Source organism: Candidozyma duobushaemuli (genome assembly GCF_002926085.2).
Source record: "Candidozyma duobushaemuli strain B09383 chromosome Unknown A_B09383, whole genome shotgun sequence".
Taxonomy (NCBI): domain Eukaryota; kingdom Fungi; phylum Ascomycota; class Pichiomycetes; order Serinales; family Metschnikowiaceae; genus Candidozyma; species Candidozyma duobushaemuli.
The window spans coordinates 1543797-1569679 of record NW_020289901.1 but is presented as its reverse complement, the minus strand read 5'-3'; the positions used below and the strand labels follow the sequence as shown (position 1 = coordinate 1569679).

General features: G+C 44.1%; 16 protein-coding genes across 16 annotated transcripts; 6 read left to right on the top strand and 10 right to left on the bottom strand. All coding sequences in view use genetic code 12, as the record gives it.

Moving 5' to 3' along the window:
* Window positions 1-47: 47 nt before the first annotated feature.
* FAD1 (FMN adenylyltransferase) lies at window positions 48-614 on the bottom strand (the record flags this gene model as incomplete). Its single annotated transcript, XM_025479282.1, has 1 exon — window positions 48-614. One exon carries the CDS (start codon window positions 612-614, stop codon window positions 48-50), a length of 567 nt encoding a protein of 188 aa, XP_025338755.1.
* A 505-nt stretch (window positions 615-1119) lies between these two features.
* Window positions 1120-1875, bottom strand: CXQ87_000712 (uncharacterized protein; the record flags this gene model as incomplete). The annotated part of the gene is made up of 1 exon (XM_025479281.1): window positions 1120-1875. The coding sequence occupies one exon, from the start codon at window positions 1873-1875 to the stop codon at window positions 1120-1122; it is 756 nt and encodes a 251-aa protein (XP_025338754.1).
* Window positions 1876-2743: 868 nt separating this feature from the next.
* Window positions 2744-5023, top strand: SWI6 (transcriptional regulator; the record flags this gene model as incomplete). The annotated part of the gene is made up of 1 exon (XM_025479280.1): window positions 2744-5023. One exon carries the CDS (start codon window positions 2744-2746, stop codon window positions 5021-5023), a length of 2280 nt encoding a protein of 759 aa, XP_025338753.1.
* Window positions 5024-5115: 92 nt separating this feature from the next.
* On the bottom strand, window positions 5116-5691 carry CXQ87_000710 (frequenin; the record flags this gene model as incomplete). Its single annotated transcript, XM_025479279.1, has 1 exon — window positions 5116-5691. The coding sequence occupies one exon, from the start codon at window positions 5689-5691 to the stop codon at window positions 5116-5118; it is 576 nt and encodes a 191-aa protein (XP_025338752.1).
* Window positions 5692-5822: 131 nt separating this feature from the next.
* On the top strand, window positions 5823-6248 carry CXQ87_000709 (succinate dehydrogenase assembly factor; the record flags this gene model as incomplete). Its single annotated transcript, XM_025479278.1, has 1 exon — window positions 5823-6248. One exon carries the CDS (start codon window positions 5823-5825, stop codon window positions 6246-6248), a length of 426 nt encoding a protein of 141 aa, XP_025338751.1.
* A 195-nt stretch (window positions 6249-6443) lies between these two features.
* CXQ87_000708 (uncharacterized protein) lies at window positions 6444-8592 on the top strand (the record flags this gene model as incomplete). The annotated part of the gene is made up of 3 exons (XM_025479277.1): window positions 6444-7601; window positions 7827-8530; window positions 8556-8592. The coding sequence occupies 3 exons, from the start codon at window positions 6444-6446 to the stop codon at window positions 8590-8592; spliced, it is 1899 nt and encodes a 632-aa protein (XP_025338750.1).
* A 102-nt stretch (window positions 8593-8694) lies between these two features.
* On the bottom strand, window positions 8695-9504 carry SLU7 (mRNA splicing protein; the record flags this gene model as incomplete). Its single annotated transcript, XM_025479276.1, has 1 exon — window positions 8695-9504. The coding sequence occupies one exon, from the start codon at window positions 9502-9504 to the stop codon at window positions 8695-8697; it is 810 nt and encodes a 269-aa protein (XP_025338749.1).
* Window positions 9505-9632: 128 nt separating this feature from the next.
* CXQ87_000706 (uncharacterized protein) lies at window positions 9633-10514 on the bottom strand (the record flags this gene model as incomplete). Its single annotated transcript, XM_025479275.1, has 1 exon — window positions 9633-10514. The coding sequence occupies one exon, from the start codon at window positions 10512-10514 to the stop codon at window positions 9633-9635; it is 882 nt and encodes a 293-aa protein (XP_025338748.1).
* A 322-nt stretch (window positions 10515-10836) lies between these two features.
* On the bottom strand, window positions 10837-11181 carry CXQ87_000705 (translocon subunit; the record flags this gene model as incomplete). Its single annotated transcript, XM_025479274.1, has 2 exons — window positions 10837-11031; window positions 11062-11181. The coding sequence occupies 2 exons, from the start codon at window positions 11179-11181 to the stop codon at window positions 10837-10839; spliced, it is 315 nt and encodes a 104-aa protein (XP_025338747.1).
* A 150-nt stretch (window positions 11182-11331) lies between these two features.
* CXQ87_000704 (uncharacterized protein) lies at window positions 11332-13232 on the bottom strand (the record flags this gene model as incomplete). The annotated part of the gene is made up of 2 exons (XM_025479273.1): window positions 11332-12611; window positions 12686-13232. The coding sequence occupies 2 exons, from the start codon at window positions 13230-13232 to the stop codon at window positions 11332-11334; spliced, it is 1827 nt and encodes a 608-aa protein (XP_025338746.1).
* Window positions 13233-13340: 108 nt separating this feature from the next.
* CXQ87_000703 (uncharacterized protein) lies at window positions 13341-14159 on the bottom strand (the record flags this gene model as incomplete). Its single annotated transcript, XM_025479272.1, has 1 exon — window positions 13341-14159. One exon carries the CDS (start codon window positions 14157-14159, stop codon window positions 13341-13343), a length of 819 nt encoding a protein of 272 aa, XP_025338745.1.
* A 119-nt stretch (window positions 14160-14278) lies between these two features.
* On the bottom strand, window positions 14279-16893 carry PRP5 (DEAD-box RNA helicase; the record flags this gene model as incomplete). The annotated part of the gene is made up of 2 exons (XM_025479271.1): window positions 14279-15052; window positions 15085-16893. 2 exons carry the CDS (start codon window positions 16891-16893, stop codon window positions 14279-14281), a joined length of 2583 nt encoding a protein of 860 aa, XP_025338744.1.
* A 283-nt stretch (window positions 16894-17176) lies between these two features.
* On the bottom strand, window positions 17177-20860 carry CXQ87_000701 (uncharacterized protein; the record flags this gene model as incomplete). The annotated part of the gene is made up of 1 exon (XM_025479270.1): window positions 17177-20860. One exon carries the CDS (start codon window positions 20858-20860, stop codon window positions 17177-17179), a length of 3684 nt encoding a protein of 1227 aa, XP_025338743.1.
* An 834-nt stretch (window positions 20861-21694) lies between these two features.
* On the top strand, window positions 21695-23578 carry CXQ87_000700 (uncharacterized protein; the record flags this gene model as incomplete). Its single annotated transcript, XM_025479269.1, has 1 exon — window positions 21695-23578. One exon carries the CDS (start codon window positions 21695-21697, stop codon window positions 23576-23578), a length of 1884 nt encoding a protein of 627 aa, XP_025338742.1.
* Window positions 23579-23697: 119 nt separating this feature from the next.
* On the top strand, window positions 23698-24015 carry CXQ87_000699 (uncharacterized protein; the record flags this gene model as incomplete). The annotated part of the gene is made up of 1 exon (XM_025479268.1): window positions 23698-24015. One exon carries the CDS (start codon window positions 23698-23700, stop codon window positions 24013-24015), a length of 318 nt encoding a protein of 105 aa, XP_025338741.1.
* Window positions 24016-24368: 353 nt separating this feature from the next.
* On the top strand, window positions 24369-25868 carry TAF60 (Taf60p; the record flags this gene model as incomplete). Its single annotated transcript, XM_025479267.1, has 1 exon — window positions 24369-25868. One exon carries the CDS (start codon window positions 24369-24371, stop codon window positions 25866-25868), a length of 1500 nt encoding a protein of 499 aa, XP_025338740.1.
* Between the last annotated feature and the right edge of the window lie 15 nt (window positions 25869-25883).

Sequence of the window (25883 nt, the reverse complement as noted above, 5' to 3'; positions counted from 1 at the left end):
TATCATTCTATTCGGTCACTCTGAGCTGAGTGTGTCTTTATGAGTGTCTATGTCTTTTTATCCCGGCCTAAACGCTCCCTCTCATCTGCGTATTCTTCTAGCATGTAAGCTGGAAGGAAATCAGGACCAATTTTGAGGAATTCGTTTGGCGAAGTTGTGTCCACACCGCCAATCGAGGTATAACCTTTGTCGTAAAGCAGACAATATTCCAAATCGCAGCCTATGATGAAATCCCAGATGTCAACGTAATGCCAATGCAAAATTGGATGAACACGGAGAAACTTAGGCCAGTCGTGATCGGTCTCTTGTTCGTATTGCAACATGGAACCGTACGGGTCGGCATACCTGATACCAACGACGATACTTTTAATGGTAGGCTTTTCATTCAAATAGAGTTGGAATCCCTCCTTCAATGATGATTTTATGGTAAATGGATTGAGACTGTAGAATTCTGTAGACTCGTTAATGAATTCCAGAACTTCGGGAAATGGCTCCTCGGAATTGATGTAAATCGAGTCAAGTCTATAATTTTTGGGGAGTAGATTCAAAGAAGGGTTTGTGTTAGTCTCCGACAGAAACCGCTTATGAATTGTGGCTAAAAGCAATATGAGCATGACCAAACAGTCCTTACCACCATTATACGATATTGCTATTTCTTCAATGCTGAAATGTTAGAAATATTCAAAAATTCGCCCACCAATAAAACATACCTATGTCTCTCTATAAAAGACTTTAGCACCTCAAGCGACTTCTTCACTTTCTCTTTTACAACCTGACGGCGCTGAGGCCGGTAGGTGTACCCCTTTGCTCTGGGAGAGATCGCACCATGGGGTGAAGAGTCGTTAAGGAAGTCTTGTACCAAGTTGTATGCCTCTTCGCATCTTAGCAAGAAGCTGCACTGTTCCCTGTGTTCCTTCTGAGTCATGAGGAATAGGGTTTTGAGGGTATGACGCTGCTGAAAAGTAGTACCGATTCTGGGGTTGAGGCTCGAATGCAGGAACTAGTCATGGTGAACATTCTAGATGTACGGGAACAAGGCATGCTTTCAGAGCTTCAGAACCAGCTTGTCAAGCAAGAATAAGTGTTGCAAAGGCTCCAAATTGGAGTCTTGTTGAGCGTTCATCGGGCTTTCTTGCTCGACTTGAAGAGAAACTGTATGAAATACTCTTTGGAGTCATCGTCCCAAAACCACCAGTAGGATTTCGACATTTGATCTGTTCCTGACGGCTTTTCTATCTCTTGTTGTGCTGGGATAGCAACGCATATATTGTCATAAGGCTCTGCGGAGATAACTAGGTATTGCCATTTCAGAGGCTGAATGTCTTCATCATCCTCATAGTCAGTCTTGTGTCTTTGTAAAAAGGACTTGGATACATTTTGATTTTTGTCCGAAAGTTCATATCCGGACATGAGTCTGAAGAAGGGCTCTTTGACTGTGATACGAGGAACCTGTACCTGTACTAATAACCCCATACGAAGAGATTCTTGATCTCTGATTTTCGTCGTTTTGAAAGGGGGCTTCCCTATGCTATTCCATGATCTCTTCAGTATGTTGTTGATTGAAACAACATTGCCCTCGGCTTTACCCTGTCTGTTCTGCTTTTCATCAAGGATTCGTCTCCTTTCTAGATTCAAAGCATGCTTTCTCCCGCTGAGATGCGAGATGTATGATGCCTCATTTGTGTGGGTGGTGAGGCAAAGTCGGCATTCTAAAATGCCTACGTGGTTTCTGAAGACATATGGATCGTTCTCGAGATCCAAGACCTGGGATGTCAAAAGCTCTTTGATCCGTCTCTTGGTATGGACGTTGGCTTCGGTTGCATCTGCAACCCCTCCAGCACCCTTTTTAGAGTTCACTCGCTCTGAGTAATCCATTCTCTACTCCGAGGCTGCTTCAAGTTTTGGCTTGACTAGGTGATGAGGTCTTCGAGCCGCGCACTGTGGAGTATCATAGAATTGTACAGTATAAGCCAAATGTTTAACCAGGGATCCAAACATAGGAAGCGACGGGAGTATAATATGCTTCCAAGCCTAATAATGGCCTGTTGATTGCGTCCCTCGACCTCCTCACAATGGCTTGATCCAGTATGGGATTCTTCTTATTGGAGCTGCTCCAGAGGCAGGGGGCTACTCAAGCGTTCAATTAGCTTTGAATGTTTTCAATATCAAAGATTTCATTTCTTCAAACTAATAAAAAAAAAACTGGTGCAACTCATTGACTTTTAAAGGTTCATAGTCTTAGGTTCCGGCTTTATTTTCTCAGTTTTTGAATTTTCGCAGCCACACCCCCATTATTGCAAATACATGATAATTCGTACTAAAATCAACTTACACCATTAAAGTTATTTCAATTAATTACATACTGAATTCGGAAGTCACTTTTTTCTGTATATTGATCGAACCGTCATGTCTAGCAGTACGGAACGCTCTGAAGCCGAACCTACCTTACGATTCTCGCGTCAGGTTCATGTGTACTTCAAAGAATGATTATTCAGGACAACACAAAAATCCATGAACTCTTCGAGTATATGTCAGTCCTAGAATTGCAAGGAAAAGATTTACTGAAATCAAAATACTACATTGAAAGATAAACCATTTCTTCTATGGTGTGTTTGTAGTGAGGCACGGGTGTAACACGTCTATCCATGCCGTGCAAATTGTCCCAAATTGGAAAGCTCAAAGCACTTTATCTCAACTTGTTTCGTTAGTCCAGTTCCACACGTTAAAGACAGATACCACAAAAATGGAGTCGCCCCAACATGTTGGTGATAATACCGCCAATTCCATTAGTAACCAGTTGAGCGGGACTCATTTACAGAAGCCTTTAATCAAACTTTCATCACCATCCGATTCGGCATCATGTACTTCAAAGGTGTACTCTGCCGTTTATCTGGGACAAAAATTCATAGAAATTGATGTGAAAGTGCAAGCTCCTGAAATTGATTCATCATCAATTCAGATATTGCGTCGTGTTTGTGATTCTTATGTGAATGTTGTTCAAATACTACAGGTGTTGGTTTCCTTGGGTCGCTTCGACCAGGAACGGGTCGACAGCTTCCTTGAAAATGATATTTTCACCAACCCTCAGTATTTTCAAGGAGGCAGCGAGGACGACAAGGTTCTTTACAATGATTTGAGAAGCCACGAAATCGCCCAATTGCGTGGCATATGGATTCCTTATGATAAAGCAGTTCTGTTTTCGCTCAACTATGGCATTTACGACATAGTCAAGGGCTTACTTCTTGTTGACGTGCATGACTGTGACAAGCTACCCAAAAAGCCGGAATCGTCCACAGCGGTCACTGTGAAACGCAACGCGGATGAGGACATGACCGACGCTTTAGATGGGTCACCAACAAAAAGAAGGAAAACGCAATCAACTGCAGCACAATCTCTCGTTAAAGCTGCTGCAGAGTCGAACACAAACGCACCTTATTGCTTGCCCCCATCAACATTCAAGGAGAAGGATGTCGACATTGTACTGGAAGTGAAACTCAAGTTCAGCGAGATATTCAAGAATGATGGCGAGCTTTCGACAGATCTCTCTTCTGCTGACATTAAGAACATGTTTCAAAGCATATTTGACAAGTGCTCCACACGATTTCACCTGACGACATCTATTTTGGATGTACCATTAGACTCTCAAGGAAAGACCGCCTTGCACTACGCGGCAACATTAGCATCAAACTTGGTGGGAATTTTTATAGAGCTTGGCATAAACTCCCCAATCCGCGGTGACAACGATGGTGAGTCGCCTTTACTCTCAGCAATTCTGGTTACGAATGCTATGGAGAAAGGCAACTTTGTTAGCATGCTCGAAAACTGGCTCTGGCCTAATTTGTGGCTTTTTGACAATAAGCACAATTCCTTTCTACATCATCTCATCGTCCTGGCGACGAAAAACTTTGATGCTTCAAAATTCTATCTCACCAAGATAATAACTTGGATGGTACAGAATGTTGATAAGGAAAAGAACCTTAATAATCTTTGCACAAAAATTATCAACGCTCAAGATTCAGAATCTGGGAACACAGCTCTTCATCTCGCGGGTGAGCACGAGCTCAAATGGTTCATTCACGTCCTACTCGAACTAAAAGCTGACACCCAAGTTGCCAACAATGTGGGTGTAAAACCATCTGATTTTGAATCTGTCAAAGAAGTGATTCTGTTGCGTGACAACTACGAAAATCACAAATCATCGGTCGCTGCAACGAAGACCTTCCTCGAAAGTCTTGGTGCGTCTTCAGATGAAGACGAGTACTTCTTGCAACTCATTGACACAGGCATTGAATTTTGGGAAAAGACCGGAGGTTGCACTGATGTTGGAAAAATGGAGGATGTAACTGAGGGCACTTCCGAAAAGCGAGTGGGTAATGGTGCGGACGCTAAAGATGATGCAGATCAGCTTTCACAATCGGAGAAGATCTTCAAATCAATTCAAGATTTGATGAGTAATGCCAATGATGAGTATCTGAAAGTTATCAATGATAAAAAGAGAGAAATCAATTCTCTTAACCAAGAACTTCGAGGAGCAACTATTTTAACAGCTAACAACAGATTTGTTGCCAAAAAAGTACTTGAAAAAGTGTCTCTCGTTGATACTATGAAGTTACAAATGGCAAACATCACAGAAAAGTTACAAGTCTTGAAGAAAAAGCTTCCAGATGATGAAAAGGACGAAAATGTGTTCACCAGCGATATTGTGAACCAGGACTTTGTCAACTTCGATGCAGATGAACCTTTTATTATCAAGCCCATCTATGATAAACTTGCGAACAACGAGGAAGTGGAGTCCACGGATGAGTTGTTGGAAACACTTCCGTCAGCCGAAGTTTTGCAAGCCCGGCTTCTGGCTTACAAAGAGATCAATCAGGATTTAGAAAAGGAGTTAGAGAATTTGCTCAACTACAGTACCTTGACAGCAAAGTTCAAGAAGGTCGTGAGTTACTGCACCGGTGTGGATATTAACGAGGTTGACGAACTACTTGATGGCTTGCTTGAAGCCGTTGAAGGACAGCAATGAAACCTTTAAAGAACTGTATTATGGAAAATATCTAATGCACATCATAAGAGGGGAAAGCTTCTCGTAAAAGCACTTGTGTCATAATCTCCTCCTCAAACCAAACCCTCGTAAGCGTTCAACGAATTCAACAACGAAGGATCGTTCTTCACGAGGCGCTTGAAGTCGTTAAAATCCAAGTAGTCGGTATTTGGATCCTTATCTGATAACGTAAAAAGCTTTGCGGCCCGTAATTCCGGAGTTCCTTCATCTTCGGGCAAGGTGACCATGGGACCCACCATTTTGTAGATTGCTGAGGTGATGGCGAGCGCTTCTTTGTAGTAGACTTTTCCATCACGGTTGAGGTCATAGAGTTTGAAGCTGAACTCGAGTTTCTGATTCACGTCACCTCTAGATGTGAGCGACAATGCCACGATAAACTCCTTGAAGTCAATGAACTTAGAGTTATCCGTGTCAAAGAGACGGAATAAGTAATGGCAATAGTCAGTTGGATCACCGAAGGGGAAGAACTGTTTAAAGACCTTGGCAAACTCCTCCTCCGATAGTTGCCCACTTGGACAATCGCGTAGATAGCCCTTATACCATTGCTGCAATTCACGCTTATCAAAAAGCGTGCGTTCTCGAAGCAGCTTGAGCTCGTCTTTAGATAGCTTGGACACCGCTTTACCCATTCTTTCAAAGAATAACGCTGGTTAGTTGGACTAAGGTGCTGCGGTGTAGACAGGAAGAGAGCGCACATTCTACACATGGAATGAGCGCCTTCTCCACATCGGTACCACTCTTTTCTACCGCCCACACTAACATGTTTAGAAGAACTCTTCGCCTGGTCTCGACTTCAACGAGGAGACTCGCAGAATATAAGAGGAAGGAAAACCCCTCGTATAATGAGTTGGCAGCCCGGATCGACCCCATCGTCAGAACCGGAGAGTCGATCGATGTCAAGAGGGCTCGCTTGACTTACCAGTCCAGAAAGAGAGGAATCTTGGAGAGTGACTTGTTGTTGTCGAGGTTTGCCAAGAAGCATTTGCACAAGTTCAACTACGAGGAGCTTGACGAGTATGACAAGTTGTTGGATGAGCCTGATTGGGACATTTACTATTGGGCCACCAAGAACTATGACGTGACCCCTTTGCCAGACAAGTGGAAGGATCTGAAGATCCTTTCTTTGTTGCAAGCCGACGCCGAGAACCCCGAGAAGGAGATCATGAGGATGCCTGACTTGCACTAAACCTTTGTACATACATATCTTCAATATTTATTACACTTCACTTACTCATGGCTTCAGGAAGTTTTTCCTAAATCAACAAGCCACCTGCGTAGATGTGTTGTCCCATGAGTTTCGCAAGGTCAAGCCAAATTTGACTACTGCGGTCCTTACTGCATGGGTGGCACAAGGCTGTAGTAACCGAGACACCATACCATCATGTCAATCAAACCTGACTCCGTGCCCGCTACCATAAAGAAAGACATCAATGTCACCCCCTTCATTGCAAGGGCTACAGAGCTTCAGACAGTTAATCCTGTCGTGAGTTATTATTGCAAGATCTACGTTCTTGAGCATATCCTCTCGAACAAGCTCCATACCACTGATAAGGAAGTGGAGGCTTTCACCATAGCCTTGCTAGAAGATACAGAGTTGATCAAGAACTCTACTGAGGACGAGGACCTCCACAAGATTCTCACAAATCGACAATTGTCATTGAATGTGCTGTTTGCCTTCGTCTTCAAGTTGTTCCTTAGCACCCTCGAGGGCGTGTCCAATTATGACGGAATTAACAAGATTCCGCTTGCCAGCAAGTTGAGAGCGTCTATCAATTTCATGACTTCCCTCAAGGTTTTCACAGGAGACAGTGACGATTCACTTGACTTTGCTGAGACTACAGGCAGCAAGTGCAAAGACAGAGAGGAATTTATAACCTTTATCAAAGAAAAAACCAAGGTGTTGAAATATCAATTGAGTAAATTGATAAAGGATGAGCTCCCAGTTAAGGGTGAAGATGAGGATCTTGCTAAGTTGGAGGAAGAAGAAGATGAAACAGCAAAGGCTGCTGACGAGGATGAGCAGTCTCCTGTTCTTCCATCAATTGTCGGTAAAGAGCCATCGTCGGAGCCGCAAGAAGAGAATTCAAAGCTGCTTGGGCCATCATCGAAGTCTCCTGCTCCACAAAGTCCTTCGGCTAAGGACGAGCCTGATCTTCCTTTCAATCTTCCTGGCGCCCCAAAGTACGACCCGGAGAGTGAGACAAATGCTGATGAGGAAGAGGTTAAGTTGCCTGGTGCTCCGAAATTTTTGCCTGATGATGATTTATCTCATATCAACAAGGACTCGTCAATAAAGGTATTCCCTCCAGAACCTACTGAGGAGCGCGAGGAAGAGAAATCCACACCAAAACCAGCGAGTCGAACAGGCTCAACGAATAATGTCAAGCACCACAAGCCCATCACAAAGGAGAATCTTAAAACAATCTTGGATACTGGAGAGCAAATAACGCAAGCTCAAAAGCACGCCAAGTTTGCAATTTCAGCTCTCAATTACGAAGATATCGAGACTGCTGAGAAAGAACTTCTTCAAGGGCTCGAAGTTCTTCGCTTGATAAAAGAAAATTCAGGAAGGTGATTTCATAGAATATGCGCTAGATGCGAGCGCACCATAATGCAACTCTTTTGCACCCATATCCTATTTGTACAAGCTAAACTAGTTTTCTTAATGTCACCACAAAATTCTTGTTCTCATTCTTATTATTACAGCGGCACAAGGTCCAAAAACGTGTTGCTGTCATGTCTGGCTTCAACAACTCTCTGGAAGGGGAAAGAGATCAAGGATCTTGTTGAGATAGATCTCGAGGATAACCCACCAAAGTCCTCCCATTATGGAGATCCTGACAGTCGCTGGTTTAGTTTCTCGGGTCTATTTGGTAACTTGCGGGCGAGAGGTCGAGAAGTTTCGACGAAAGCTGATTCCAGTCCTGATAGTATCACAGATTACGGTGCCAGCCCGTACTTGGTTCCTTACCCAAAACAGGATCTCGCCTCGATCGAAGAAAGCAATGCTCCTGGTAACTGCAATGAACAAGAATTATTTCACATAAACAATTTGCAGTTCTGTCCTATCATGAATCCGCCTATTGCAGCACATATGAAGAATGAACACCTAAGCGAGAATCCACCAGCTCCCACATTGTTTGAACCAGTGAAGGAGATGTTCACCAAAACGACCCTGGAAGGAACCTTTGATGAGTCTTGTGAGGAAAGTTTGTTGTCACATTCCGTCACTCCTCGCCGGGCTCCCAAATCATTAAGAGCCGATGCGATCAAAGCTCCGCAAAAAGCCCTTCTCAAGTTCAGCTTGGAGACATCGAAAGAGATCGAAGAATCCCAGGATCGAAGGATTAATCAGATTCATATCAAACGTCGTCTTGAACGTTTGTTTGAGGATAATCTTATACTAAAGAACAAGGGGCTTCGATCGAGCATAGACAAGAACAACGGGGGCATAACCCTCACCGCTTTGTTGAAAGACTCGAGGCTTGGGCAGCTTTGCCAGGGTAATGCCAGCGTTCTCGAGGAAATAATTCGTAACTCCTGCGGCCATTTCTTGGAACTTTTGATCGAGGACAAGGTGTACGTAAGACCCAAAGATTGGGTTACTATACTTGCCAATATAAACTAACAAGCTACCCATACCTGTCAAGAAGGCTTTTTTTCCGCTTATCGCTTGCATCTTTCTTCTTTTTATCCTCCTCCTTCTTTTTCATCATCATCAATGTAGGACTCGCCTCAACACTGAAGCCTAGATCAACTGGAACTGTGTAATCGACGGCTTCTGCATTAGGATTGCTCATATTCGCTAGCTGTCTCTGATATAGTTCTCTCAGCTTCTCTTGCTCGTACTGTTTGTTTTGTTCCCATGCAAACTGTTGCATTCGATTGAAATCCTTTTCCTCCTTGCTAGGCTGTTTCACAAAGTCTGACTCATCGTTCACAATACCACGAGTAGAATCCTTGCCTATTCTGATCTTTCCACCCTCATTGGCGTTGATCGCCAAAATATATGCTGGTGTATACTTTCTTTCTCTGATGGACTTTTCGATTGGGTCTTCCACAAAGCCTCTTTGGAAGTCCTTCCGCTCGATCCCAAGCTCCTGTAGCTCTAATTCATAGTCTGTGTCATCACTATCGGATTCTTCAGTATGCTTCGGTCTCTTAGACTTCTTGAGCGAGTCCCACTTTGCAAAGATTTCGTCCCACTCCTTTGCATTATAACCATGCCAGCGATCTCTTTTAGCAGCAAAGTCATTGGCTGCATTTACTGTCTTGCCATTATCGTCGAAACCTTGGCCTGCTGTAGGCCCACCTTCAGCTGGGGCACTTGTAGGTTCCTTCCGCTGATGCTTGAAAGCATCGTCAGACCCATGTAGCTCATTGTAGTACCAAGGTACATTCAGAATGAACTTGGGGATGTACAGATTATCTGCGGGCGGCATTGCCTCAGTGGGGCAGATCTAAAGGTAGTACTCGATCGATGGTGATGTTTCGCACCCATTCTAAATACGCAAGGTACTGATGCACAATGTTTGATTTTCTATATTACAATGATGTGTGTGTAGACTAATTAAAAGCCAGTCCACTCTTCTTCGTCTGAGTCATCGGAGTCTTCCTTGTCGATGATGCCCCATTCTTGCAATCTCTCGTCTGCAAGCACCTCTTTGCACTTCTCTCTCAACGGCTTGAACTTTGCATCCTTGGCAGTTGCCTCAAATGGCACGAGCAACTTCTTAAGAGGAGTCTTCTTGAGGATCTCTTTCTTCTTTTCGTCGTCCTTTTCAGTTGACTCTTCAGTCTCATCTTCGTTGTCATCCTTATCGCCATTCTCATGGGCCTCATCTTTCTCTTTCTCATCTTCCTCGTCGTCTTCATCATCATCATCTTTCTCCTCTTCATTCTCCTCTTCATTAAAGTCTCTTAAATCTTTGAAGATAACATACTCAATCTCATCGAGGAAAAGATCACAGATGTGGTATGAGAGCGCCTTAGGCATCTTTGGATCATCACTCAACGGAAGTGTTTGCAAAACCTCAATGAAATCCTTGAGGGTATCCTTTCTCCAGTTGTTGGCCTCTAGACGGAAAAGCTGATGTCTAATCACTCTTCTTATCAACATCAAGTACTTGTCGATTCTCCATTTATCTATGGTGGGCCACTCTTTCGAGATAATGAGCCAGAAGGCTTCGTGGAAATCCTTCAATTTTGGTTCGGGAATGACTTCACTGAAGAGTTTACCAATGTTTCCGGCTAAGGCTTGTTGGGGAATAGGTTTGTCACAGTACCACATGGAGTAGTAAAGACCCTTCCAGAGCTTCTCAAGTTCTATTCTGTCAAGCTTCTTGATCAGTCTATTCCTAAGAAACTTGGTGAGCGCCTCGAAAGCTGACAGTCTCACTGCAGCATCATTATGAGCGAGCTTTCTAACAAAGTTGTTAGCGTTGCTCAGCATTGAGTTCCAAATGTGTGATCTAGATCCAACTCATCTCCATCGCATCTGCTGCAAAAGTGCTAGGCTCCGGTTTGATCACGTGACATAATTTTCGAAAATGGTCTAGAGAATGAAAGTATGGAAGTGAATGCTTTGAAATTACATAGCGGCAATAACTGGCAAAGTCCTTGATGGTAGGGGTTGCTCCATACCAAGCCCGAGCATGGTACACTGCCCATTGGTCTTCTCACATGATGTATCTTGAATTTATTAATACGAAACAGATGAAATATCGTTCAATATGCTAAAGAAATAAGCTTTGAAGTACTCCGGTAGATATGACTTAAACAATCAAGTATCTGATAGGAATGTGCAACAATTTGACGGCGTAGCCAACGACCCCCATCATAACGAAGCCAACACCGACTGCTCTCACAATCTTAAGGTACTCTAAACGATTAGTATTTGTTTGTGAATCAGGGCCAAACCGGCAAATAATGATGAAACTTGATAGTGAGCTCTGAACAATCGTTGTGGTCTTGGCTTCACACCTTTATATCCTTTTGACCTTCCACTGTATCTGATACATACCCTTTTGAGTTGGCTTTTGACACTTTCTAACAAAAGCGGATCCATCCTTGAAGAACTCAACAGGAACTTCCGCAAGCTTCTCGATACCCTCAGCCATAGTGTGTTTTTAGATAGTTATAGAATGCGTGGAAAAGACGCTCAGTGTTCATTACGCGGCAACTTGTGTTGTACACTACCATTGGTGATAAGTAAGTATACTGACATTTAGTCGCGTACTCCGTTACCGTGCCATGCATTATACGTTTATCTATACCATGAGGCCCAAAAACTTCTCATCCTCTTCTTCTTGCTCCTTCATCAACTTGCTCTCTTCTCTTTCCTTCCGCCTAGCTTCAAACCTCGAGTAGTTCTCCAGTGCATAATCTTCCAATGATGTCTTCATTTCTGCATCTGTAGCCCACTTTCGAACTACAACTTCGATAAGCTCGAGTTCACCGGCTTCTCCCTTGAAATCGATCAAAGTCCTGACTGCCCGCTCATATAACACCCGAAGACGTTTGGACGAGTTTACCAGCATTTTATAATTGAAAGCATCCTCTGGCAACAGCTGGAAGCGCAATTCCAATGTAATCTCCTTGAGATACTCGAACAACCCATTTTCATCTTTAGCATCACGAAGCACAAGAAAACGAGACAAATAAGCTCTTGTAGACAAAACGGAACCGCTTTCTTTGTAGCAAGTCCAGAGCTCGTCCATGAGCCTTGTTCTATGATTTTGCAAGTCGGCGAGGAAAGTCAAAAAGCCCTCGTAATCGAAATTGGGAGAAGACTTTGCCTTTGATAAACTTGGGTTAAGCTTTCCTCCGACCTTTGTGTCGGTATTTTTGAGGAAGAATTGGAGGGAACGCTCCTCAGAAAACCTAGTAAGGAATTCGGCCCAGTCGAACACCATATCCCATAATTGCTTTGAATCTTTGCCTAACTCTATATTGTAGTGTTCTTGGAAAGCATTCAAGTAAATCATTGCCTTCACTGTTTGGTCGTTGTAAATCAAAGACACAACAATTGTAGACAATATATCAACGTCAGGATAACGAGGGTCGTCCTTGGGAATCTTCTTCTGTAAGCGGCCTTTGCCATCGATACCCCAAACCCCTTCTATGAATTTACAAATCTGGGCCTTGTCTTTAGAATGTGACATTGCACCCATTACAGCGAGTATAGAAGACTTCTCGAATGAAAACTGCGAGTTTCCCAGCATAAGATGCTGATTCTTGGCGAACTCATTGAAAAGTTCGAGCCAGTGGGCATGAGACAAGAACATCGATCTCTTTCTATCTCTGCGTCCTCTGTTTGTCAATGTTCCGTCCACCTTCCAGTTTCTCGACTCTGCGTTACCGTAGACGTAGAATCTAAGAAGCCACAAGTTGTAGGACATCCTCAGATAGTGGTCATTGTCTGGATACCTCTGTTCAAATCGCTGATACCACTTGGATGCCAAATCCATCTTACAGTTTTGCAGCTCGAGCTGAATTAAGTTTTCAAAGTCTCGCACTGTCAAGTCGTAGTGGACGTCGCCCAAGGAACCTCGCTTGTCCTTGTGATAAATGTGTTGTGACTTATCGCCCCGAAGAGGAGATTGGAATAGATCCGTCTTATACCGTTTCTGAAGTCTTTCGCCTCTAATGCCAATGGTGCTAGTGGAGAGTAGTCGTCTTTAATGACATTTTCTGTTCCCATAGCACGATAGACCCACGCCTGTCTATTTACAAGTTTCTCCATCACATAGGAGAACTCACGTGGGCTCAAGAGTTCTTGAAACTCGTCGGCTGTGTGGGCTTCACTCCAAGAGATCAAGGCGTTCAACACGAGATTGTATTGACCACGCTTTAGGAGATCATTTATCTTGGATTTGACTTCTTTACTAGCATCTCCAGTTTCAATTATGAACGGTTTCAGAAGGTTTTTCGGAAGCAGATCAAGGAATACGTTCGATGGTGCATTTTCCAAGATGCTAGAAATGGTGGAGGTTTTTGTTGGTTGAGAATCATGAGTTTCTTGTGCTTTGCAAGCAGCGTGGATATTGAAGAGACGATAGACATCCTTGCGTAGACGTTCTGTCTTACGGGCGCTTCCTATAGCTCCCCGAATCATGTGCTGGGTATTTGGATCTGAAGGGCTTAAGATTGTCCTTGTGAGCTTCAACATTTTTTGCACCCTCGCTGTAGTTCTACAACGGTGTTCTGCACGTGACGAGCCCGTGAACACCTTGGTCCAGCTATAGTATATATATTTCGTTGTATTCATATAAATATCTTAAAGCTTTGAAGGCATACCAGACGTTATGCCACCCACAAGGTAGATGGAGTTGTACTCGGCAATGTCCTTCAATCCCTGCTCGTGGTTACCACCGTTCACCATGTACTGGATGGAGTCCTTGGTGCCCTTGATGGCCCACTGTGGGTTGCTGTTGATCAGCTGGCCCAATTCAATACAACGGTCGACACCTGTTTTCAAGTCCGGAACAACTTCAGACACGAAGCCCAATTCGTAGGCATCTTTAGCTCCGAAGGTATCTCCGGTCAATGCCAACTGGTTCATTCTGGACTTGTTGTTGACAAGGTTGGTCATTCTCTGCAAGGAGCCCATGTCAGCAACAATACCGATCTTGATCTCTCTAATAGACATCTTCACACCATCGACGGCAATTCTGATGGTACAAGCGGAGGCAATGTCCAAGGCCAAACCGTAAGAAACACCGTTCAAGAGGGCAATTGTAGGAGTTCTCATTCTGGCGGGTATGGTAACAGCGTCTTGAAACTCCTTGATGTGCTTGTACATGAACTTCTTCTTGTTTTCAAAAGACCAGTCATCCTTGGCGTTCATCAAGGTCATGGCGGATTTCAAATTCAAGCCACTAGAGAATGCCTTCTCGACCTTAGACGACAACAAGATGATGTTGGTACCAGGATCAGAGTCCAACCACTCAAGGATGTAATGGTAGGCTCTCCAATCTTCCTCAGTGAAGGCATTGAGAGTTTTTGGGTTGTTGTATTGAACATGGATGAAGCCGGGTTCAATCTCAGTAACGACCCACTTGGTAAACTCCTCAAAAATACTGCTATCGAAAGCCATGGTGTGAATAAAGGACTAGTATGAAAAGAGGATGGAGATAAGAATATCGCTAGGGTACCCCACAGATTGGCCCGAGGGATTTTTCCGCACATGAATTTATACACAGCATTTCGGACTCACTATACCTTGTAGCGACCCGAGGATGCAGCACTATCATCTTTAACGTTTTCGAGTCCCTCAATGATTTTTTGGCGAAGTAACAAATTGGCATCCCTTACGCTGTTTTCTGTCAAACCCTCCACGAGTAAGTACAACTTTGGAGGTGCTGGCACTTCCTTACCTCCTTGCTTCACTGTAGAAGGCACCTTGCTGCCAGGTGGATAGTATTGCCCCTTGTTAGTAATTGAAACAGATGTGTTTTCTGAAATACCAGACAAATTATCAGCATTGACCACATTCCATCTCGCAGACTGTGGAAGATCATTGATTGTGACTCTTGAGTGAAACTTGCATCGGTCGGGTCCGGTGGATTCACATGCCCTTCCTTCGATAACATCAAACTCGGGTAGATCAACCCCATTGACGACCTTTGCGTCACTAGAAACAGGCTTGCTTGTAGCTGCCGAGCTTTCTCGTGATTTGTCTGGTTCATGCGTTTCTGTCGAATACATGCTCCTCTCTATCTTCTTATTCGTGTCCCGGACCTCGTCAAGCTTGCTTAATCCCTTACCACCAAAACCAAAATGAAACTTCTCCTTCCCATCCTTGACCTTCGAAAGAAAGCCGTCAGCGATTTTGACTAGTTTGGGATCAATTCTATCCTCTGGATATTTGCTTAGTCTTAATGCCTTAACCAAATCGGTGATGGGGCGTTCTTGGGCTGGGGTGACGAATGTATATGCATCACCCTCCTTACCAGCCCTTCCAGTTCTTCCAACACGATGAACATAGTCCTCCATATGGTTAGGGGGTCAAAGTTGATCACCAAATCAAGACCCTTCACATCCAAACCTCTGGCAGCTACTGATGTTGCGATCAAGGTGTCGACACCGCTATCTTGATCCGAAAATCTTTTAATAGCGTGTTTCCTGTCGATTTGTTCCTTTCCTCCATGAATCGTTATGGATTGTAGACCTTGACCCAATAACTTCACGAGCAAATCATCCGCAGATTCCTGCTTTTCCACAAAGACTAGTTTTTTCACATCGGGATATAATTTCAAAAGTTCTTGTAGTCTTTGAAACTTTCGATCGAAAATTTCTGTCAGGGTAGTATCGTCAGAGAGATCGAAAAGCTCGACATGTTGTTTGATCTCCTGGGCCACCACACTGATGCCTCCAACCACAACTTCAACAGGGTCACGTAAAGTGTCTTTTGCCAAAGATTCCATCTTTTTGGCAAATGTAGCAGAAAACAAAACACATTGTTTATCAGGTCTGATCTGAGCGAAGATCTTTTTAATTTGAGGTTCAAAACCGAAATCAAACATACGGTCGGCCTCATCAAGAACCACATATGTAACTCTCTGTAAATTGCAGACTCTCCCGTTATTCGTGGTTAATAAATCAATGAGACGACCCGGGGTACATACAACGATTTGAGCACCCCTTTTGAGCTCTGCAATCTGTGGTTCGATGGAAGAACCACCGTAGCAGCAGCAAGCAGACAATCCAAGTTTCTTGGTGAATGTCGTAAGCTGCTTGAATATCTGCTGGGCTAACTCTCTAGTAGGTGACATAAGGACTGCAATTGGGCCATCACCTTCCTGCAAAGGAGGCTGGTCTTGTACGTGTCGAAGTAAAGGTAAAACGAATGCGAGGGTCTTTCCTGAGCCTGTCTTAGCAATTGCAAGCATATCACGTCCAGAAAGAATGATTGGCAATGCTTGACTTTGTACGCTCGTCGGTGCCTTGAACTGTAGCTTGTTCTCAATCAACGATTGTACGACGGGTGAGAAGCCTAGCTGCGACCAATTCCACACTGGATTTGGGCAATTTTTTCCGGTCACCTTGATACCACCAAGATTCAGTCTGAGGTCGTGAACCTCTTCTTTGGTGAGCAGACTCACCTCGTGAGACTCAACATAGAAGTTCTTCTTGAACTCAAGATATTCGATCTGACTATGATCCACTGCCGCCAACTCCTTTCCTGTCTGCATAGCTTTGAGCTGAAGAGCACGTAAGGGGTCATCGTCATTTTCTTCTTCGTCCAGGCTTCCTTCCAGAAGAACACCTAGAGAGAGGCTATTTTCGTCGCGTTCATCATCCACAAGCTCTTCTAAGAACACATCAAGAGCATCTTCTCCATCCTCATTGGACAGTTTAGAGTTTTGTTTTGTGTTTGGAAGCGTGGGAACCTTAAAAGCTCGAATTCTCTCCTCGTCATCGTCTTCGTCTTCGAAAACTTGCTTCCTTTTCGAAGAATCTGCTTTTTGAATTGGCTTGGCCCGGAGTTTGAAAGAAGTCGACTTTGATTTTGATGATGAACCATCAGCATCATTTTCGCCTCCTCTCTTCCTTTTCCATTCGGCTAATTTCTTCTGTCGCAGTGCTTGTTCATCTGTGGCATTATTTTGCGATTGAAGCTTCTTTTTCTTCCATTCTTCGAGCTTTTTGAGTCTTTCGAGACGTCTTTGCTCTTCGGGATTGGGAGACGTATTTGACAGTGTACTGTTTACTTCAATGCTGGTACTCTCGGAGCTTATGCTTGGAGACTTCGATTTTCTTTCTTTCCATTTGGCCAACTGAGCCTGACGCTGCCTTATTCTCTCTTCCTTGGTGAGAGCTTCCGACATGAGTTAGTGAGCTATTATAATATTTGTGTCTGAAATTTCGAACCTTATGTTATATGTTGTGTGATGGGATTCAAGTTTACGCTTATGCGCGATGGATTTGAGATGCAGAGTACTATCAATATATGTGCGTCATATATAGGATATCGATTGTCGCTTACTCACAAATTGGTTGTCACCGTCACAGTTTGTGAGTTTAGTAAAAGCGTTGGAGGAAGATTGTCTAACCAAATTGCAAGACTATTGGTATAGTCAAGTGATGCACTATCATCCAAATGCGTTCCTATCACTGGGCTGGAAGTGTGGAGAAAATCACTGCAGTCTTACCATCTCCAGAGATCTGCCTCATGAGCTCATTTAAGATGATATGTTGACCCTTCGCTGGTAAATCATTGAATGTGAGGTTTTTCAATTCTTCCAGAAGTTGTCTCAGGGTAAGCTTTTTGGTCATGGGGGCGCTATCTGAATCTGTTGTATCTGTAGGGTGATTCAAATTCTCCTCATGTATTTCTTCGTCGTCATCGTCTCCCGTGACAAATTTTGGTGATCTGATATGCTCCTTAATGTCATTATTAGCAATGATGGATGGTGCCCTCTTCATGCTGGGCCTTTGGGCAATTGAAAGTGAGCTTTCGTTTCTTGGTGTTGGTACCTTGGCAGCCAAACTCTTCTCAGCTGGATCCTTCAGAGAGCCCTTTGCCTTGTCTTGTTCATCCTCGATGAATTGAATCAGCGGTTTGTTAGTCTCGCTATGCTCATCATCTTCATCTTGAGGCGCCAGAGGCTCTTCATCCTCCTCATCTCTTACTCTAGATTGAGGTATCTTTACCGACAGGAAGTTTGGACGAAGGTTCGACATAGACGATTTGACCGAGAGCTGGTCAGAGGACATAGCACCTAGTGAAGTGGTGTACTTTGCCAAGAGAGCGTTACCTGGCTTGTTACCATAGTCTCTTTGAGGGTGGCGTTGCTGATTAGCAGATGAGGGTGGCGGATTGGGCGTCCTCAACGGTTTCTTTCCCAAAGGTGAAGATTCTTCTGATGGTCGTTGCTCGGGACTGGAGATTTCGGGAGTCCGCTGCCTACCGGTGCCATCCCCAACACTGCTGTGAACACTTCCTTCCAACTCGCTATCACTGCTGTCTTCCGACTCGTAGGCATAAAAGCTTTCTCCGCCTTGTGCCTTCATGTTAAAGGAAAGTGACAAACCTTGACCATGCAAGTTTGATAAAGTGTAACGTCTGTTGTTTTTAAGACTTGGTCCGGTAATGGGTGAGCTGTTACTCTTCGAAAGATTGAACAGAACAGGGTCATACTTCCGTTCATCTTTGATATCGATGGACTTCATCTTTTTGCCAGACCGCCTTCTCTGCAACTTTTGCCTCTCGATCTGGCGCATAGATTCCCGAGCATCACATAAGTTAATCCACCATTGATCACTGTGAAGCACATGGTTTATGTGGTTGAAATCTTTCTGTGTAGCAGGGGACACAGTATAGCCTTTTACCATGAAGTTGTAAGAGTGAAGGAAACCATCCTCGAAACACTTCACCACTGTTTCCGCATCGATTCTCAAAGAGACAAGCAAATCTTTAAGTCTCGTCAATTCGTCTTCGACCTCATTGGCGCTTTCAACAAAAACGATAATTCTCAAATGATAATTGTTCTTTTCCCATTCGTCGACTGTCGAAAGGATAGCACCAAGCTGAAGAATCAAAGTATATGTGTCGAAATTGGTGGACATCACAGATTTGCCGTCATCCATTAAACAAATTGATGACATCTGAATTGGGTAAAGATCAATATATCTCTTCTCAGCATCACTTTTGAACTTTCTTGTCCATCTACTGCCCAGGAGGATGGGTACCTCCATACGGCTGAAATTACCCGCAACAGCGACAGTGGCTTGCATTATCACTAGATCTTCCACAATTTGAACCCACTGATTGACAGATACTTTCCTCTCCTTTCTGCACTCATCAGTGGGTAGATGGAGCGTGGACAAGGATCTTTGTTCCTGCTTCAACGGCAATTCAACGCCATGTTTCTGAGAATCATAAAATCCTAAAACCGTGATGTTCGGACGCATTCCTCCCAAACCAGAACCAAGAAAGACGTTCCTGACGCCCCAAGGAAGGGAAGGACCGATGGCAATTTGAACGAAGGCCTTGATTTTGGCCATATCACGGAGTTTAGTCCATGCATTTTTCTGCTTTCGAATTTCTTTGTACGAAGAGACATTGAATTCAGAATTCACATCACTCTGGCCCGCCGAGTCATCACTCATCAATACAACATGACCTAAAATATAAAGGCCGCCCTTCTTCAAGTGATTGCAAAATGCGATCAAATTCCACGATGTACGTGGGTTGTCGCAAAGGAGTAGGATTTGAGGTCTCCAATATTTGACACTCATATTTAGCTTCAAGCGTAGTAAGTATTTTCGAACCTGATGATAGATCAATAATTGAGAGATGTCGCCGAAGTTCAGTGGCGGCGTGGTGTAGTGAATAATCATGATGAGGAAAATCAAAAACACTATGACTGACGTAGCGGATACACCGTCCACTAAATACATTGCAAGCACTGAGACCAAGCCTCCTGAAAAAGCGGTTTTTGTGCTGAAGTATTTGAATGAAGGCCTGAAGTTTGGCGCAGACCCGACTCTTAAAAGAAAGCATGCAAGATTTGTCACCAAAAAGGTCATGAGGAATGCCATCGTGATGAATGTAGCAATCTGATTGATATCAGAGAAAAGGAAAACCTGAGCGATAGCCCAAGTGAGCAATATGGCGTATGATTGGGCACGCTTTTTCTCCTTTGGCAGCTTTCGAGCTGTTGAGAAGCATGACAAACCTGGAATGATTTTATCAACAGCAATTGCGTTGAGTACAGTGGCACCACCCACAATGCCCATGATGACTGAGAATAGGGACGTCGAAACCTCACCAATGATGATAATCAACCCATTTATGTTAACCGTCTGAATGATTTTAATGTCCTTGTGAAATAATTCTCTGGGGACGGAAGCACCCAATGAGATAATGACTAAGAAGTAAAGAAAGAAGCTAAGGCTTAATGCAAATAGTGTTCCTCTAGGAATCGACCGTGAGGGGTTTTTGAGTTCGCCAGACATTGATGCTCCAGCAAAAATTCCAGCAGTGGCAGGGAAGAATATCCCGAAAAGGTTTTTGAAAGTCTCTGGTTCACCTGGAGGTAACAAGGATCCAGCTGCTCCACTCGTGAAGTTTGGCCATAGATTCTCTTGTATTGTCTTCCAAGATATACCCGAGTACCACAAATCGTCGTACGGAGGGGAAAGGGGATTTCCCGGCCCGACTATTAATGCAGAAAGCGGGATCAGAAGAGTGCTGGTAGTGAGTAGGATGAACAACCAAAATGCCGTCTTCGACACCAAGGATGCACCAACAAGTGCCACACTAGTACAAAGCATAAGAAGGATTGTGGAGTAGATCACTTGCCACCAGTAAGACACAGGTAGCAAAGGTAGCACATCGCCTTGGGCCTTGCCGAAGTTAACCAAAAGCGGCTCAATGAAACCAACAACGTTCAAGGATGAATTCAAGATTTGGCCAATGAAGAAGATAATGCCTATGGCGCCACCGAACTCCGGTCCCAATGATCGAGAAATCATGTAATAGGCTCCACCTCCTCGAACAGTGCCGTTTGTCGAAATAGCACTAACAGAGCAGACGGTCAAGATGTCGATCACAAACGACATTACCAAGAGCAACAATGACCCCATTATACCCATTTGTCCTATAATGAATCCAAAACGCAAGAACATCAAGATCGAAAGCACATTGAGCGTTGTCGGGAGAAAGACACCCTCAAACGTGCCCAACTTAGCCTTCTTTCCATTATCTTGTGTCTGATTCAGCCTCCCCTGTAGAATTTCATTTGTATAAGCAGCCGTTTGAGCCAGTAGTAGCGGCGTGGCCTCAGACATACAGAAGTGCTCTAGATCGGAAGTTGAGTGAGATCAGCAACAAGGTATCGAGCTGCGAGATGTATGGAAGCCCAAGCCCGCGCCCGATAAGAAATGGAACACTACAAGTCGAAAATGTATTTTTGTGACAAAATTGTGACAAGGTAGGCGGCCAAAATCCGAAGAAGAAGTAGGATCGTCGGTTTGATGGGCTTTTTCTGGAGATAGGCCCGGGAGATGGTTCTCCCTGCTTGGTATATCACCACTAATGCACTGAGGCGGGAGGCAGGACGTACTCTGATCAGGACCTGAAGGTTCAGAAGAATGTTGGCAAGGGTAGACATGATTCTTTTTATTTTGTGAATTTTTCGAAAGATAATAAGAATTCGATTGAAATGAGAGAACATAGGAGCCTCGTAGCAAGTCTGGTCTGCACTGCATCAGGAGCCGTGGTCGTATAATTGCATCATCAGATAGTCGAATCAGCGGCTGTGCTGCCACCACAAAGGCACAGTATGTTGGGGCCTTGGAAAGTTGGGAATGCCAAATAAACGAAGTTACACTTGGCTTCTGATATGGTATGAAATGTGGAAGCTGTATATCTATGGTCCCTCGTAAGCTGAGCCGAACCATAGATTTCTCTCCATCAAAACTAAAAATCGATATTTCCGTTTCATGAACGATCTCTCGCCATCAGGCCAGATTCGTTATCTCCATGATCGGGCTTCTGGACCATATATAACTCATGCTCTACTTCTACTACTGTGCGCAGAAAAACTCGAGCTACCAGAAAAAAGTGAAGACCTCACCCCATTCCTAATAACATTCTCCTCAATAACCTGAGCCACAAGAACGATGTTTAGGCTCATCGCCAGTAATACCCAGACAGGCTTGAGGCCCGTCCTTCTTCGTAAGGTCAGGGGAAACTCCTCGGGCCTTAAGTTGGCGCCTAATATGAGCCTAGAGCCCAGCTTCGAATGCCAGAATCATTACGCCGTCCAGATAGCACGCAGTAACAGCACGAAAGCGGCCGCAAGCACAGCTTCAAACAATCTCAATTTGAATCAGACGATACAAGACAGTGCCCAGTTTACTTCAACCAGCCGGAAAGACTCAGAGAAGGTTGATGAATTCAAGGATTTACTTCTGAAGGTCGGCAAGAAGCGCCCTATCAACGGCAGAGGCAGAGCAGACATCTTACGTGATTTGCAGCAGCTCTTTTCCGATGACGATGTCAAAGCTGGTCTCACTTCCGATCAGCTTCAACGCTACGCAGAGTTTCTTGATAACTTCATGTACCAAAACAGAAGACACCGTCTTTCGTCCAGCCTGAACCGTGACAGCGACCATTATCAGAACCACACCTTGAACAATGACATCGCTTTGAAATCGGCCATCTTGGATATCGCAGATGGTGTCATTCGTGGCGTGCTCCAGGAGAACATGAGCTCCCGCGGTCTCTACCACCTTTTTCAAGCCATGCTTCAAAGCGAGGTCTCGACTGAGCTTATTGAGCTTTGGGAAGCTGGTGTCAACAGCAAAGAAAAAGTCAACCAGCTTTTCTTGAAGCACGACATTTTGAGTATCGTTCTACCTGTTGCTTACAAGACAAAGAGATTCTCATACCAGGACGTTCTCAGAATTTACGAGTTCAACACCAAGGGAAAGCACATTCTGTGTTCGCTCATGACTGCAATGGGTAAAATCGCCATCCAGGCTGGTGACAACTCTCGCGGTTTGGACAACTTGGAGAGCCTCATGAAGGTCTTTGAGGATGCTCCAAACAAACTGAATGTTGTCCTTCACAGCTTGGGTGACTTGCATTTGCTGTTCATCGGCGATTGCCAAGATATCAAGATCGCTAAACACTTCTTCGACAAGGTCGTCAACTCCGAATTGCCTTACAAGGTGGTGCTTAGAGCTCCTTATGTTGCGAACTTGCTCCAAAACTCATATGATACCAAGGTGCCTTTCACGACGATTGCTAACATCTGGAAACTGGCTATCGATTACTACACCAAACGTGGTTTTGATGCGGCATTGAATTCCAAGTATGCCATCGTGAACAATACCTTCTTCAAGATTTTCTTCAAAGTTTACCCAGAGTTGAACGAGGAGGCCTATACCACTCTCAAGCAGCTTATAGCTACCTACAGCAAACCCGTGGATGAAATTCTCATCAATTCCATCATTGGTAATTATCACTGGAACGACAAGGTCGTTTTCAAACAATTGATGGACAATTTTGAGATCCATAATGTGCAGCGTACTCCAGTTTCGTACCGTGTTTGCTTGAAGAAGATGGGAGAGATTGAAGATTTTACTAATGAGGAGATTTTGGCTCAGTGGTACGAGTCATTGGCATTCTTGGACAAGCAAGGCTTTAATTATATTCCAATCGCTGACTGGGCCGCTTTACGTGATTCGACTATCATGAGTCCTTATAGCGAAAAGAGGGCTTCCTTTTACGTGGCGGTGTTGGATGCATTCAAGAACTATCACCAAGATGACAAGGCTTGTCTTCGTTTCGTGAGGTGGTTTACCGTCCGTGACCAGGCTGTTGACAAGATTGCACCCTTGTCTCTCGAGGACTCTTTCAAAAACGAGTGTGGCATTGATGTGGTTATTCCATCCTACCAGTCACTCAAAGAGAATGTTAATTACAAGGCAGTCACCAAGCTGCTTTTCAAAACCCACTTGAAGCACCTGTCCATAAAAAAGGCTTCAAAGCTGGCCTAAAATAATGGTAAATAGAAAATTCGTACATAGTTAATATTCCAAAATTCGATATTCTGTACCGGCTACATACACTGACTCTACCCGCGCCAAGATCATCTACGTATGCCACAAACCACCAAATGGGTTCGTGCTTCTCTAAACATTCAGAGGATGATATCAAAAATTCCAGCAGACCTGCTCATTCTATGAAGCAGCGTGGTCCCAATAAAGCATCTTCCAGTTTCAAACCGGGCACCCAGTCTAAGGCCGGCCAAAGACTAGGAGGTCCGTTGAACCCAGAACAAGAGGCAGTATCAGAACTGGGTCAAAGTGGGAGAGAAGCTGCTGCTCGAGCCGCAGAGCAAAGGTATTCCGAAAAGCAGAACAATCTAGCTTCTAGTAAGACGAAGTTGAAAGCCATGGAGAAGGTCTCCAAGAAAGACAAGGGATTGGCGTAAGCGACCAGAGCTGTTCAAATGAGACCCGTTTCATATCCATCGCAAGTCAAAAACATGTCATTTAGAACAATTGCAAGTAATTGGACCTTCATACTTCTTTATAATGTCTTTTCAAGTTGGTTGCAAGCCTGCTTCCACGACCTAACGTCCATCCGAGTAATTGAAGGCTATTTCATAAACACTGGTGACTCGGATTCACTATCAAAGAAATTTAAGTAGATTTACAACATAAAATTCCTCCAGGTTGATATGTACCCAGCACAAGCCATTAGATAGTGAATGCTTGGTACTGCATGTTGACCTACGTTCAACGCTTGAACTAAACACTCAATTCAAGCATCACCTCCCCAACCATGGACTCAGCAGCCAAAATCCCGATTTCACATACCTTGTGGTCCCCTCATGATACGGTAAAGGATGCAGCTGACCAATTAGGTATCACTCTCCCAGATGATGCTGCAAAGAACTTGGCTATGGATGTCGAGTACAGAATCCATGAAATTCTAGAGACCGCCATCAAGTTCATGCGCCATTCCAAAAGAAAGTTACTCGCCACAAGCGATATCAACAATGCACTCAAAGTGCTCAATATCGAACCACTTTTCGGTTATGACCAGTCTCAGCCTCTAGTGTTCAAGGAGGCCCTTTCTGGAGCAGGCGGTCAAACATTATACTACATTGATGACAATGAGATTGAATTCGAAAAGTTGATCAATCAGGAACTTCCAAAAGTTCCACGTCAGACTACCTTCACTGCTCACTGGTTGGCTATCGAGGGTGTACAGCCAATGATCCCACAGAATCCATTGGTCTCAGAAATCAAGAGTTTACCCTCTGTGGTTAGAGGTGCCACATCTTCTGTATTTGGAAATGACTTTCTACTATCATCTGCGCCCAGCTCAAGCACTGCGGAAGACTCCAAAGATCCTAACGCCAGACAGAAGACTAAGAAGGGAGATAAGGACGTGGAGGTCAAGCCTTTGGTTAAACATGTGCTTCTGAAGGAGCTCAAGCTCTACTTCGACAAGATTGTCGAGGTGCTCATATCAACTGATCCTGAGAAGGAGACATTCAAGGATGCGGCATTGAATTCTTTGAGGACAGATCCTGGTTTACATCAACTTGTGCCATACTTCATCCAGTTCGTGGCCGAGCAGGTCACCAACCAGTTGAGAAATATCGAGCTTTTAATTACTTTGCTTGAAGTTATTTCCGCTCTTTGTGACAATAAGACCATCTTTTTGGATCCTTACGTTCATGCTCTCATGCCTTGCATCCTCACACTCTTGCTAGCCAAGAGAATTGGTCCACCTATCCCTGAGAATGCAGATGATGATGCCGTTTTAGATACCATCAAGGGTCAATTCGCTGTCAGAGAATTTGCATCTTTACTTCTACAGCACGTCATCGACTCGTTCGGCTCTTCCTACTCCACACTCAAACCAAGAGTGACAAGAACGCTTCTCAGAGCATTGCTCGACTCCTCTAAACCTTTAGGTACTCACTATGGTGCACTCCTTGGAATCGAGAAGTTGGGTCACGAAGTAATCAAGCTTGTTTTGGTGGGAAATGTCAAGATGTGGTACAAACAAGTTGTTGAAGATAGTTCTAGGCGTGACGTGGAAACCAACATTCTTAAGCAGAAAGTCCTTGACGTCCTTGAAAAACTAAAGATTGAGGACCGTATCGAGAATGTTGATGACAAGATGGATGTCGATTCGCTGGATGTTAGTGAGGAGATCAAAGAGAAGTTGAAGGAAAGAATCGGCCAACCGTTGGCAGAAGAGCTTTTGGCTAAGCCTGATGCTAAGAGCATTTGCCGTGGTATTTTTATTGGTGAGGCTAATGTATAAATAGAAAATTAAGGT